At 40.2% G+C, this 14,655-nt stretch overlaps 1 protein-coding gene across 2 annotated transcripts; it reads right to left on the reverse strand.

The window, feature by feature from the left end:
- On the reverse strand, nucleotides 1-12,709 carry LOC108854266 (heat shock 70 kDa protein 17). Of its 2 annotated transcripts, XM_057008498.1 has the most exons (25): nucleotides 12,381-12,709; nucleotides 7,644-7,826; nucleotides 7,458-7,548; nucleotides 7,170-7,246; nucleotides 7,013-7,101; nucleotides 6,730-6,919; nucleotides 6,462-6,643; nucleotides 6,265-6,367; nucleotides 5,857-6,185; nucleotides 5,485-5,771; nucleotides 5,062-5,071; nucleotides 3,307-4,048; nucleotides 2,916-3,148; nucleotides 2,669-2,828; nucleotides 2,315-2,560; nucleotides 2,094-2,230; nucleotides 1,675-2,002; nucleotides 1,427-1,588; nucleotides 1,206-1,277; nucleotides 1,010-1,110; nucleotides 847-916; nucleotides 710-766; nucleotides 561-622; nucleotides 404-476; nucleotides 1-314 (listed from the first exon to the last, which is right to left on the reverse strand). In XM_057008498.1, the coding sequence occupies exons 1-25, from the start codon at nucleotides 12,465-12,467 to the stop codon at nucleotides 153-155; spliced, it is 4,233 nt and encodes a 1,410-aa protein (XP_056864478.1). In that variant the 5' UTR covers nucleotides 12,468-12,709; the 3' UTR covers nucleotides 1-152. The 2 variants fall into 2 exon arrangements, with proteins under 2 accessions (XP_056864478.1, XP_056864477.1); XM_057008497.1 differs by lacking the exons at nucleotides 5,062-5,071; nucleotides 5,485-5,771; nucleotides 5,857-6,185; ... (6 more) ...; nucleotides 7,644-7,826; nucleotides 12,381-12,709 and adding an exon at nucleotides 4,429-4,582 and having other exon boundaries at nucleotides 3,307-4,116.
- Between the last annotated feature and the right edge of the window lie 1,946 nt (nucleotides 12,710-14,655).

Consider the following 14,655-nt stretch of genomic DNA (forward strand, 5'->3'; position numbering starts at 1 on the left):
AAAGGAAACAAAACTTGATATGATGAAGTTGAGAAAGAAATCAAATCCTTTTGCTCAGCTCAGTTCAGCTTAACCAACCCTCCTATTTGACACTTAAAACACACAAAAGTTAAAGCTCAATAAAAACCCTATTATTATGTATGTAACGTTAATCAGAGCTCGTCGTGGCCCTCTTCTTCTTTGGCAGCAGCTTCAGATTCTGAAGAATTGGTGGAGTCTTCTGAGCCTTTTGATTTTTCCTCTGTTGCATTCTCCTTCTTGGTTGCTTTCTCTATTTTCGGCTTCGGCTTTGGAATCCTATTCACCTTGGTCACCTGTGTATATATTTTTATTTTAGTCCCCAAATTAAATGAAAATTCGTTTTTGCGACTTTACATATTTTTATCAAACTCGTTTGGTGTACCTTGTCTTGAAGAGTAAATACTTTAGCGTACACTTCATCTGACGTGAACGCTGGCTTGCTCCATAGAGCAGTCCTGTGAAAAAAGTTTTGTCAATGTTAACTCTCTCTCTCTCTCTCTCTCTAATTTTAAATGGTAAGTAAATGAAGCAACGCTCACTTTTTCTGCTCAGCTTCATTCTTCTCCAACCAGCTTTTTACTTTCTCTGCTTCCTTTGAGACCTGAATCAGAATAAACGAAATTTTAGCAGAAGCTCTCAAAGATTGTTACAGAGGGCTGTGTGTTTTCACTTAGATGAGCAAAACAACCTCGTTGATTTTTTCTTTTGGAAGCCAAGTTTTGTTCGTCTCCCACTCTTTTATGATCTGTAATGTCGTTGAATCTCAACCGTGTTAGCTCTATCATGAGAAAACTGCAAAAATTCATGTAGTCAGTCACAGCGTACCTCCTTCACTTCGGTAAGGTATTTTTGAGCGTATTCAACTGCTACGGGTCGTGCTGTAAGTTCATCCGATCTGTACATTTGTATAGTAAAACTTTTTATAAGAATAATTTTTGAGCTAGCAAGCAAGCTCTGATTCAATCAATGCTACGAGCAGAGAACAAACCGCAGAGATATGGGACTGCCAATGGCTTTTAGTGAGTCAAGCCGCTCCTGAAACTCTGTGGCATTAGCATCCTCACCGTCCATGTAAAGCCAATCTTGCACCTGAAGCACACAAGACACCCACTCAGTGTCAAAACACTTGCACTCATCACTGGAACCCAATCGTACATATAGTTCAAAAGACAAACAATACTTGCCTCATCAAGCTTCTCAACAAACGCCTTGCGCTCTTCTTGGGTGGAAATCTTTTCAAACTCAGGTGTTTCTAGCTGTTCAAGGAGAAAAATAAAAACAAAGCGTTGAGTTTTGAGAAAGAAGTCAGCTAAATACAATATAGTCTAGAGAAAACGAAGACCATATAGCAACAAAAGAATAATGATGTTATGGAGAAAGTGATCTATATAAAGCACACACACACCTTCTCTTTGGTAGCGTATATATAAGATTCAAGGTTGTTTTTTAACTCAGCCGTTCTTCTTCTTTCCCTATCCTTCTTGTCTAAGGCTTCTAATTTTGTCTTAGCTTCAGCAAGAGACTCTTTCGTAAAAGGTGCTCCAGGTCCAACAGTTTTCTCAACTACCTACAAGTCATATATTCCAAAATAATTGGTTAGTGGTGATGACACTAATCAAGAAAATTCTGGAAACAGTAAGCCAGAATACACACCTTCAGAGGAATCCTAAATGTCCGCTTTTTCAGCTTTTTTTCTGTCCCCAGGTCTACCACAGCTGGTTCTTCAGCAGTGCTGTTACCAGCATCAGCTTGTAGCTCCTCTTTATTTTCTTGTGAATTCTCGTCAGAGGCAGCTCCAGTAGACGCATTGCCTGTCGTTGAGGTTGTGTTATTCTCGATAGTCACGTTCTTCTTAGGAACTTCTACCCATTCTGTGATTTCAATGACAGCGTCTCCTCGATCTAGACTGAGAATTCCACTTCTACTCAGAGAGAAATGCAGATTTGCCTTGATAGGTGCTGATAGATTCCGAGAAGAATATCTGTCAAGATCAAAAAGTTTTATTTGGAAAACCATTGTTCTCTATAAACGGAAAGCAACAATTAAAAAAAGTGTAAACTCTGAGCTCTTACTTCTCAGTTGCATCCGTCAAACCAGAAACAGAATACTGTGCAAAGACAGGGGAGGTAATTCCTGGGGGTAGGATATCCTCGGACTCATAAGCAAGTGACACGTCAAAATCTTTGTCAAGGACAAATGTTCTGAACATCTGTAAAAGAATCAGGTACATAGAGTTATACAAGACAGACTACACATTGCTAAGCTTAAAAAGGTTGTGAATGTAATGCTGTACCTTGCTGGGTAACTTTTTCATCCGTGGTACGAGTTGTTGCTTTGTGCTCTCATCTTTCTTAACATCAGGGCCTTCTAACTCAACTAGAAATCCATAGGGGGAACCATCAACTATACCTAGCCTACGTTTCAATTTGATTCCATCGCTCAAGTTAGCAGCATGTAGTGCTGAGCCAAGGACAATAGCCTCATCAGCATCCAGATGTTTGTCTAGCTCTTGCTTCCCAATAAATTCCTGGATCGTGCTCTGTAATTATAAAAAAAGGGGGAGTGGGGAATCAGATCAAATGCGAATATTCAGACACTTTAGGATGTGGAAGTCGAATTGATTAGCTTCAGAAGCATAAGTATTTACCTGTAGTTTGGGAACTCTAGTAGCTCCTCCTATTAGCTCTACTGCATATATATCATCCATCTTCAAACCTGAATGCTTGAGCACATCTTTTAAAGGTGTAAGAGATCTTTCCCAAAGATCTTTACAGAGTTCCTCAAATTTCTCACGGGAAATTGTGCTCCTGAAAGAAAACCTAAGTTAGAATTCCACGCACATCACAATGTTCACTTAGCTGGCAAAATACGGAAACATTGATATTTAGTTGTACCTGAAGTCACGATCATCATGGAGAGACTCAACAGATATTGGAGCCCCAGTGTTTGCACTCAAAATTTCTTTTGTACGTTTGACTTGCTTCTTTAGTTTAGCCATTGCTTTAGGGAACTTCCTCACGTCAACTCCATTACCGAGCTGTTTGTTAAACTCATCCGCAAAGTACTCTACCAAGCGCATCTCCATACTCTGTCCTCCAAGTCCCGAGTCCCATCTAACATCCTTGACCTACATTCACATAATTACATCTAACTCATTACCAACAGAGACCAAAACTGAAAGAATAAACATGATTAATCAGAGCTTATGTCACACATACTCAAAAACAAAACTGAAGAAACCACAAAAGTACAATAAACTGAATGTCTACTAAGAGCATATTTTACCTGAAATTGGTTGACAGAAACAGTCTTGCCAAACTCCTTCTCATTGTAAGCAGAGTAATACACAAGGGCTGCATAAGTACTACTCGAACCCATGTCATAAAATATAACATGCCTCGACCCATTCGAGAAATCCTTATCAATCCCATACTGCAACGCTGCACCGGAATGCTCGTGAACCAAGGAGAGTACATTAACCCCAGCCAACTGAGAAGCCTGGATCAAACCCCGTCTCTCCGCCTGCCCAAAGTAAGGCGGAATCGAAACAACCATATCCTTCACCGGGATCTTCGCATGAAACTCAGCCAGGTCAGACCCATACCCCAAGATCATCGCCAACAACTCCTCCACCGAGTAAACAGTCGTCCCATCATCAATCTTAACACCAACCGCACCTCTCGAATCTTCAACGATATCAAACGGCAAATACACAGAATCAATAAAATCCTTGACGTGCTTAAAAGGCTTCCCAACCATGTCCCTAATCTGCGAATACACTTTATTAGGGTAACGAGCCGTGATTCCTGCAGCTTCCTCGCCTAGTAACCTGTCACCGGAGTGGAACGCCACTAAACTTGGGGACTTCCTCTTGGACATCTCGTTGATGGCTACAGAGATCGGGCTCTGTCCTCGTTTGATGTTAACCACAGCGACTTTCACCCATTCTGAACCGAGATCTACGCTTGCAACAGCTGATTCTGAAGGAAGAGGGAGTAAAGAGAGCAATGACAGGAACAACACTAACACGGTACACATCTTCTTCCTCATTTTCCTATCGTTAACCAAAACACCGAGATTAGAGCCGCACTTCCTCTGCATGAAATCAAACAATGCGTCAAGAACCCTAGAAAAAGAATGATTCGATCTCAAGTTCAAATCGATCACGACCGATCAGATACACAATTAATCAGCTCTAGAAGAGGTTTAGGACTACAAAAACAGAGTAAAACTAATGAAATCGAAGAAGGAAACGTTAAGATTAAGCAGTGCAATCACACTTATCAGGAACATTCGTAGAAACTTCGAGTGCACGAAGAGAGATTGTAATCGGGGCAGGCAAGTTAAATCTAAGATGGTTCGATGATGTTATTAGTGATTCGAGAGTGTTGAGGTGAAGATGCATACCAGTTTCCGAGCTCCGATCGCATTCTCCGGAGGAGATCGATTTGCAGATTCAAAAGTTTTCCGTAAGGTTCTCGAGGAAACTAAAGGGAACAAACGGAGACGAGAGTGCGTATATACTAACGGAGAAGAGAGATATTTATAAAATGAAAAAACAAAAACAAATACTGACGTGGAGCTGTGATTCTGAGATAGCACCAATGGTAATATTCCACGTGTGAATTGTTACACGTGTTGAGACGTGAGACGCTTAGTGTGTTGGTGATTACGCTTTGTTGTAGAGTAGTAGGCCTAGAAGTTTGGAGTGTTGTTTGGTTAAATCCAGGTGTATACCTCTGTCATAGTGAGAGGGTTTACCCAAAACGTTGGACCGTTGCTGGTTAATTTTGAAGAACACAGAGGTAGGATTGAGAACATAGACACATTTGGATGTAATTCCAATCATTTTCATCAATATTGGGCAATCTTGAGACTGGACCAAAATAAAATAGTCTAACTTGAATTGCCATAGATCCAAATATTTTTTTCTTTGATCTGAAAATGAAATACAAACAAAGAAATGTTATCAGGGAAAAAAAAACTTGATTTTACACTTCAGGAAATCTAGGGAATACAACAAAAAAGAACGGTTTAAGACAAGAAAAAGCTAGATAGGTAAATATTACAAGACAAGAGATAGTTAAGGGTGGTGCTTCAAAATCAGAAGGAAACAGAGAGAAAGAGAGATGTGGGTGTTATGTATGCGCCTACTCGATAGAAGTATCTATAAACACTTGAACCAACAAGTAGCTAGCTACATGGGAAGCTCCTATACCTCTCTCCCCTCTACACGTATTTGATTGATCATTCGCTTACAACAGCTGAAACAACATTAACACTTCTACCTCATGTAGATTTTTACTGTTGTATGTTATTATTCTCCTTCAAAGATTGGACTTTAACCTACCTGGATGGTTACAGTAAAATCCACCGACCTTTTGCACTGATGATGCAGCAGAAACCGGTTTGCCTAGTCAGGGAAAACTTCGTCCCGCTCACTGTCCGCTGAAGACAAATGACCATGTCCAGGTCTGGTGTTGTTGTGTACCTCTTCTGGTATCTCTTCATCATCCTCCTCCGTTGAGTGTTTGTCGTAAGAGAAAGGTCTCTGACAAATGCAAGACTGCGGGTACTCGTGGAACTCACCGCGTCCTGGTTTGAACTCATCAGGATCACCCATGAATCCTCGCTGACAAGATTTCACTTTCTTGGCGAACGTGTTCCACTCCATCTTCTCTCTGTCCATGAACAAAGCACTGAGCTTCTTCGCATTAGGCCTGATGGTCCTCTTATGCCCCATGTACCTCCTGTAAATCACATACTCAGAAGTGAGATCATTCTCAACGTCTGATAAGTCTTATGGGGAACAACAAGTAGAGAGGTTTTGTTTACCTTCGGCCTGCTAGAATCTTGGCCATGTTTCCATTATTATTAGTGATAAAGACGTCACTTTCGTCGCTGACTATGTAGTCAATAGCAGCAAGGCGTGAAGAAAAGGGAAGCAAAGGCTTGAGCTCATCATTGGCAAGCATTTCCTTGGTGTAAAAGTTCGGAAACAGATCTCTGAGTGGTCTCAGTGTCTTTTCACCACCATATATCTCCCCAGACGCAACGTAGATGTATGTGTTATTAGCGAAACCAAGAGCGCGCAGCATTAAGCCCACTTCATGAGGTGTAAGAGGGCATTTCCCACGCTTTCTTTCCTCCATAGGGTCCAGATCCTGCAGTGATTGCTTAGTGAGATATTGCAACTCCAAACACACAAAAATGCAACAAATCAAAAGGCTAAGGTGGACTCACAGGTAAAGTGTCCCATCGTTTTCTTATTTCTGCCAGCTCAGCTCTTTCTGTTTCACCTCCGCCAAAGTCACAACCAGAAAAGGCAAGCATGTCTGGTTCAAACCTGCAATTGTACATAGCATGAAGATGTAGAAGGAAAGGCAATTAAAGAGAAACAGTCTAAAGAGGACTGTTAGACTGTTTATAAATGGGAGAACCTCAAGTGGACAGCTATAAAACGCTTGGCCATCTTTCTCATCCTCTTGACCACTTTCATTCCAACTGATTGTATGCGCTTTGTGAATCTTAAAGCATTATAGTTCACCCTGCAGCGCAACTTCTGCATGTCTTCCTCCAGATCATTTGCTAGTCTGTAGTCAAACTTTGTCAATTGCAAAACCTGCAAAGATTTAAAGAATCATGAGCATGCTCATATCATAATGAAGTAACAACACACAATTTGATGCTTAGGTGAAACAGTCTTACATGTCTCCTGGAGAGAATTGGCAGTACTTGGTCGAGATAATACTCAGGAGTAGACTTTCGAGGGACACGCATTGTATAAGGAGGCTTTTCCATGGACCGCATGACTCTGTCAGGAACTCTTTTTACTATAGTCACATCTTTTGTGAGGGAAGAGATGAACCAGTTAACGTCAAAAATGTCATTAAAGTCACTGCACAGAAATACAAAAAAAAAAAAAATTAAGATGATGAATTCACATAGGAAACTGATAAGGGAAACATGTTCATTTGGCAAAAAGAGTTACCTGTTATCTTTCCAATAAGAATGGTGATCCAACTCAGGTACAACTAAAGTAGCATTAAGAATCCGTGCAACAACTACCGCATCTGTTATCTGGGCTCATAACAAGAACATTTAGTTTCAAACACTAGCTGTAAAATATAACTTAATATATAACTTACTCCTGTTCTTTGCTGGTTCAGACCTCCACTAGCTGCAATCAGCAAATACCCATTAGACGAGTGCTCCTGGACTGCAGCTGCATGCATATGCCCAAAACAAGATTTAAAAAAACAAATGTGAGAGGGAAATGTTTTAAGCCTAATGTACTTGTAAATCAACAGATTCCCAAATTAGTATTACCATGAAACAAATTGTGCTTTTAACCAAATTAAAAAAAAAAAAAAAAAAGGTAGAGCCAAAATTGCTATCAGATCAACTTTTACTACTAGAATCCAAGATCGACTTACGTGGGAAGTTCCTTCCTCTTTCACTGCATCCGTAGAAGAACTTGGAATACTTCGACTTCCACACATCAATCGGCTCCCTACGGCTCATATCCTGAGAAATATCCAATTTCAAGAACTCAGGTAGAACAAAAACAGAGACTAAATCAAGTAAAGCTGAAGCTGCAATTTTAGAGAAAAAAAAGGTACCAGTAAGCTCCTTTTGCTTAGCTGCTGAGAATACCACTCTAAGTGAGAGACAACATGACCGGTGAAGAGAGAGATGACACCTAAGGTGAAAAGCATGAACCCGCAAACCCACGTCCACATCACCGTTCTCTTGGGCGGCTGACCCGAGAAAGATCTCCACCTCCATAATAACCCTCCGCTCTTGTTTCTGTGATTGCAAGCTCAGAGAAACACAAATATTGCACTGAATGATCTAATTGTATTCATCACGTCTCAATGCGCTTTTATAGAAATACAAGTACTGAAGCAAATAACTGAAAGACCCAATACTAAGGACACGACTCCACTAAGCTACTTTGAAGGAAACAGAAAACAAACTAAAGAGAACAAGTCTCTTTTATTCCTAAGCTTGCGGAAGATAAAGACACGTCATAATAAACCCAACAATCCCTCCCCTGAACTGAACCATCTCCAATGCTCAGTTCAAAACACACATACCAAAAGCTTCTCGAATCCTCTGAAATGTCACCATCTTCAAAGGCTTAGTCATGACGTCTGCCAGCTGCTCCTCCGTGCTGCAGTGAATGAGCTTGATCACTCCTTCTTTAGTTAAATCCCTCAGAAAATGATAACGAACCCTGATATGCTTGGATCTCCCGTGCATTACTGCATTCTTGGACAGCTTAATAGTAGAAGTATTGTCACAAAACAACACCATCTCCTCACCTTGCTCATAACCAATTTCCTTCAGAACTCTTCCCATCCAAATGGCCTGACATGCACAAGTTGCTGCTGCAACGTACTCGGCTTCAGTAGTTGATAGTGTTACTATTGGCTGCTTCCGTGATGACCACGCTACAGCCCCTCCGCTCATTAAGAAGACATAACCAGAGGTGCTTTTGCTGTCATCGACATCTCCGGCATAGTCGCTGTCAGTGTATCCAATGAGCCCTGTTTCTCCTTCTTTCTTATACCAGATCCCATAGTCCATCGTTCCTTTGAGATAACGCATGATCCTTTTTGCCACAGCAAAGTGAAGTTGAGTAGGATTAGCCATGAAACGACTGATGAGACTTACTGCATACATCAAGTCAGGACGTGTTGCAGTTAAGTACATCAAGCTTCCCACCATTTGCTTGTACAGAGTTGAGTCCACCTTCTCGCCTGCTTCATCACGACCAATCTTCTGTCCTGGAACAATTGGATTGCACACAGAGTTGAAACCCATCATTCCAAACCTTTCAATCACCTCAGCTGCGTACTTCCTCTGACAAATGAAGATGCCATCATCTTTCTGAACCACTTCTATGCCAAGAAAGTATCTCATCTTCCCCAAGTCGGTCATGTCGAACTCTTTCTTCATAGAAGTCTTGAACTCATTCAGCAACCCTTCATCATTACCAGTGAACAATAAATCATCAACGTAGATACTCACGATCAGAATTTTACCTTCTTCTCGTTTTATGAACAACGTTTGTTCACTGGTGCTGCTTTCGAAGCCTTCCTTCATGAAATAAGCCTCTATACGACTGAACCAAGCTCGAGGTGCTTGTTTCAGTCCATATAGGGCTTTGTGAAGCTTGTACACCATATGTTGCTTCCCTGCTGCCTCGTACCCTTTTGGCTGTTCGACGAAGACATCCTCCATCAGCTCACCATGTAAAAAAGCAGACTTTACATCCAACTGATAGATCCCCCACCCTCGTTGAGCAGCTACAGCAATGATCATCCTGACTGTATCCATCCTTGCAACAGGAGCAAAGACTTCAGTATAATCAATTCCATACTCTTGAGCATAGCCCTTCACCACAAGCCGAGCTTTGAGTTTGTCTACTTCTCCAAGCTCGTTGAACTTAGTCTTATAGATCCACTTCACACCAATCGCTTTGGCCCCCTCTGGAAGTGAAACTAGAGACCAAGTGTGATTCTTCTCAATCGCCCTTATCTCTGCATCCATAGCTTCTTTCCATTGTGAGTGTCTTATGGCTTCATTGAAGTTTGTTGGATCGGAAATAACCATGAAAGCCACCATCATAGCCATGTTTGCCTCATCTCCAGTGTCTGATAAGTCTTCTCCAGACGTGTAGTCATCAGCCCAGACCGGTGGCCTTCTTACTCTGCTCGTTGTGGCTATGGTCCCCACTGTGGCTGCTTGAGTTGGAGAGGGAGGATTCTCGGTTTGATCTGGAACTTCTTCTGGTTCTTCATGTTCTATCTCCTCCCCTTCGTTTTCATTTTCATGACACTCGTACTCATCTTCCCATTCTAGTTCGATGCTCTGATCAGCCAGATAACTCTCATCCCAGTTCCACTTCTTATCCTCCTCAAAGATCACGTCCCGACTGATGTGAGCTTTCTTTTCACTCGGATCAAACATTTTGTAGGCTTTTGACTCACTGCTGTATCCAATCATGACACACTTGATGCTCCTATCATCGAGCTTGGTCCTCTTGACCTCAGGTACATGAGCATAACCGACACAACCAAAGACCCTGAAGTGTTCAACTGATGGCTTGTTTCCACTCCACGCCTCTTCCGGAGTCATGTCTTTAACGATCGTAGTGGGTGATCTATTAAGGACATGATTCGCCCATTGTACCGCATCTGCCCAGAAGCTCTTTGGCACCTCCTTCTCCGACAGAATGGCTCTCACCATGTTCATGATGGTTCGGTTCTTACGCTCAGCTACGCCATTTTGTTGCGGAGTATATGCAGTGGTGAGTTGTCGCTTGATCCCATTCTCCTTACAGAACTCCTTGAACTCAATAGAGTTGTATTCTCCTCCCCTATCTGTTCTGAGACACTTGATGAAGTTCCCACTCTGTTTCTCCACAAACGCCTTGAACTCTTTGAAGATGTGGAAAGCTTCTGATTTCTCAAGCACAAAATATATCCAGGTTTTTCGAGAGAAATCATCAATAAAACTTATCAGATACCTCTTCTGGCTGTTGGATGGTGGAGTGATTGGCCCACATAGATCAGAGTGAATGAGCTGCAGCTTCTCTGTTGATCTCCACTTGCTCTGCTTTGGGAAAGGAACTCGGTGATGCTTCCCCTTAACACACGCTTCACACGAGATCTTTGATTGACCAATGTCTGGTAGGCCTGTAACCATCTCTTTGCTGTGCAGAATCTGAAGACCTTTGTGGTGGAGATGACCATATCGATGATGCCATAGCTCTTCTCTGTTTGCAGTATCAACTTGCAAGCACCTTTCATCCTTCACCTTATCACTTTGTTCTCCTAAAAGGATGAACATCCGATTGGCACTCATGATGGACTCTGCAATTTTCCCTTTTGTTGGATGGAAAATGCTGCATGTTCTCTGATCTCCTCCTTTGAACAGCACATCCAGACCCTTCTCTTGGAGTTGTCCAACACTCAGCAGGTTGTTCTTCAGTTCTGGAACGTAATAAACGTCCCTGATCACATAGCTTACCCCATTGAGAGTTATCTTCACCACTCCTTTTCCACTGACTTCTAGCTTGTGATTGTTCCCGAGCTTGACGTTGTGTGTGAAAGCAGTATCCAAGCTTGAGAACATGTTTCTCTCTCCACACATATGGTTCGAACATCCTGAATCCACGAACCAAACATCTCCTCTTCTTGTCTCATGAAGCTCGACAAACGCCATCAACAGAACCTCATCCTTTTCTTCAATCTCTGCAAACTGCGCTCCATTGTTTCCACTTGGGCATTAATAAGCAAAATGTCCAAGCTTGTGGCAGGAGTAACACTCAACAGTGGCCTTGTTGTAGAGGCGTCCTCTGCCTCTTCCTCGACCTCGACCTCTGTAGGTTCCTCTACCTCTTCCTCCCACGTTCAGAGCCTGAACTTCTTCTTCAAGAGTGCTTCTCTTGAACTTCTTCTCATGAACAGACAGCGAGCTCTGCAGCTCATCAATGGTCATGTTTCCCGTATCCTTGGACTCTTCAATGGACACGACAACATAGGTGAACTTGTCAGTCAATGTTCGAAGGATCTTCTCAACAATCTTCGAATCCGACATCTCTTCACCATTGCTCCTCATCTTATTGGAGACAGACATCACCCGTTTGAAGTAATCATCAATGCTTTCATCATTCTTCATGACGAGAACCTCAAAGTCTCTCCTTAGGGTTTGGAGAAGAGATCTCTTCACCCTTTCATTCCCTCCAAACTTACGCTTCATGGAATCCCAAATGATCTTGGATGTCTTGCGGTCCAAGATCTGCTCAAACACGACCCGATCCATCGCCTGAAACAGGTAATGTTTGACTTGGTGATCCTTCATCTTCAACTCGCTGAGACTCTTCTGCTGCGCTGCAGTTATCTCGACTCCGGCGGCTGGTTCGATCACACCTTCTTCCACCAAACTCCACAATCCCTTGGCTCGCAAGAGATTCTCCATCAATTCACTCCAATGATCATAATGACCATCAAAATGAGGAATCTTCGTGAGTGTTTTGTCTTCGCTCATCTTTCTTTTTCTCTCTCTCTCTCTCTCTGATCACTTAGATTTGTGTTTGCTCTGATACCAAATGTGATTGCAAGCTCAGAGAAACACAAATATTGCACTGAATGATCTAATTGTATTCATCACGTCTCAATGCGCTTTTATAGAAATACAAGTACTGAAGCAAATAACTGAAAGACCCAATACTAAGGACACGACTCCACTAAGCTACTTTGAAGGAAACAGAAAACAAACTAAAGAGAACAAGTCTCTTTTATTCCTAAGCTTGCGGAAGATAAAGACACGTCATAATAAACCCAACAGTTTCCGCCGCCGTTGAGCTGAGGAGGAGGCGAGTTCGTCTTCGACAGCCTCACGCTCCACCTCCACACCTCAGCTACCAATTTCATCAACTGGTTTTTTTTACGGAAATGCCATCTCCTCCCGCCCCCCGAAACCACGAAGACTCGGGGAAGACACTGGAATCTGATACAAACCGGAAAAAAAAAAAAAATCGCCGAGAGAAGGTTCCTGACCGGAGGTTAAACAGATCGGAGGATTAAGGTTTCAAGGAAAACAGTAAAGAATATCTAAGGATCTCTTTCTGTGTGTAAAGTTTGAGCTTTTTCGAAATGGTGAAGACAAGACGGAGAAGAGACAGTACCTTTTTGTTCTGTTTTTATTTGGCTAATTATTCTCCTGGATTTTATTAAATTAATTTAGTACACAAATCACGATAACCAAATAAAATCAACCCGCAATTAATTTAAACCGGTTTCTACGCCACTTAGCATTGACTATTGATATAAAGGCTTGTGGTGGGTTTCCCTTCAATGAACTACAGCTCCAACTCCTATGATTAGCTTAACTTAGAAGAAATGAATCTGTTTTTAATATTGATGTTCTACAGAATCTTTTTTTTACAAATTGGACGATGTTTTTAATTTTCAAAGTAAAAAAATATCAAATTTTTATGTTATACAACTTTTTGTGTTCTGTTGTTTGTTTCATTAGTGGTTGAGATATAGTTTAAGGCGCTAGTAAAAATAGAAGGAGTTATTAAGCAGAGAAATAAAGATTATGTAAATCGTACTGCTGCTTCTCTATACATATCTCTTTTTTTTTGTCAACTCTCTATACATATCTTTTTGGAAAGACATAAACTAGTAGACGGAAGAAACAACTGTTACATGAGAATCTGTATCGAATTTAAAGGTAGTTGTGATGGGGTCACGTGATACAATATCAACACACGTGTCCGTCGCAAAACCACCGGCAAGTTATGATCACATGATAACCAAATCGAAATTACTCCTACACCAAAACTAACTGTTTCATACGGCTTTTCCCATACAAGTTAGTTTTGTTTAGTTGGATGATTGGACCACACTGGTGAGCTTCCTGATTTGTAGTTTAATTAACTAATTTGGTTACGTTTTTTTTTTTTTTTTTCTAATTTGGTTACGTTGTGTAGTTCAATCATTAATTAAGCAATCAATTACTTAACATGGATACAATTCGTCTTGTCAGAATCTTGGTGGCACTAAAAAGGTCAAATGTATCTATCTTATTAAAGCTGAAGTACAATTTCGGTGTGTTTGGATACTTGGATAGGAGGATTAAAAAAAATTGGAGTGTTTGGAAATTTGAATAGTAGTCTTAATGTGTTTGGATACATAAATAGTAGTATCTATTAATTGTGTTTCCATATTTCACTTAGTTTAACAATTTAATTAATTATATTACCTTAATAATAAATTACATCATTAATTATATTATCATAGAAATAATACTGCATATTTTTGTTATTAATTAATCAATATTAACTTTGTGCCAATTATAAAATCAAAATGTTAAATAATAAGGTTTTACATATGATTAAACGTTTGGTTTAATTTATGTTAGTAAAATATTTTTATTTTAGTTTCAATCGGTGGAAAATTACGTACCCAAAAACATAGTTCAAAGATATGTTTTGTGAATAAAATAATAACTTAAATCAAAATAATTGCCACTTAATTTTTCACTCCATATAATTATTTTACTTGATAAAAAAACTCTTTCTATTTCACTTAATTTAGCTAAACATATAGAAAGTGTTTTTTATTAATTTATAAAATCAGTTAGACATGAACATTATCTATCCATTAGGTAGATGTTCCTTTCGGGTATCATTTTTTTTTGAAACCAAGTCCCGTTTGAATATTATAAACTTATGTGTGGATTCTGAGTTGGGTCATTCTGGATTTGGTTCTGATGTATATGAACCTAAAAATATCTAAATAACCAATATATCTAAAACAGGTCCGGATATTTGTAACAAAAATAGCCATATAACTTGATTCGGTCTAGGTCTTTTGAATATCATTAGTTATATTATGAACATCTAAAATATATAACACTAATTATGAAAAATAAATATCTATGTATAAAAAACTCTTTCTATTTCATTTAATTTAGCCAAACACATAAAAGAATTTTTATTAATTTATAAAATCAATTAGACATGACATTATCTGTCCATTTAGGTACATGTTGTTTCTTTCGGGTATTTTTTTTTTGTTTAAAACCAAGTCCCGCTTGAATATTATAAACTTA

Source organism: Raphanus sativus, chromosome 4 (genome assembly GCF_000801105.2).
Source record: "Raphanus sativus cultivar WK10039 chromosome 4, ASM80110v3, whole genome shotgun sequence".
NCBI classification, from domain to species: domain Eukaryota; kingdom Viridiplantae; phylum Streptophyta; class Magnoliopsida; order Brassicales; family Brassicaceae; genus Raphanus; species Raphanus sativus.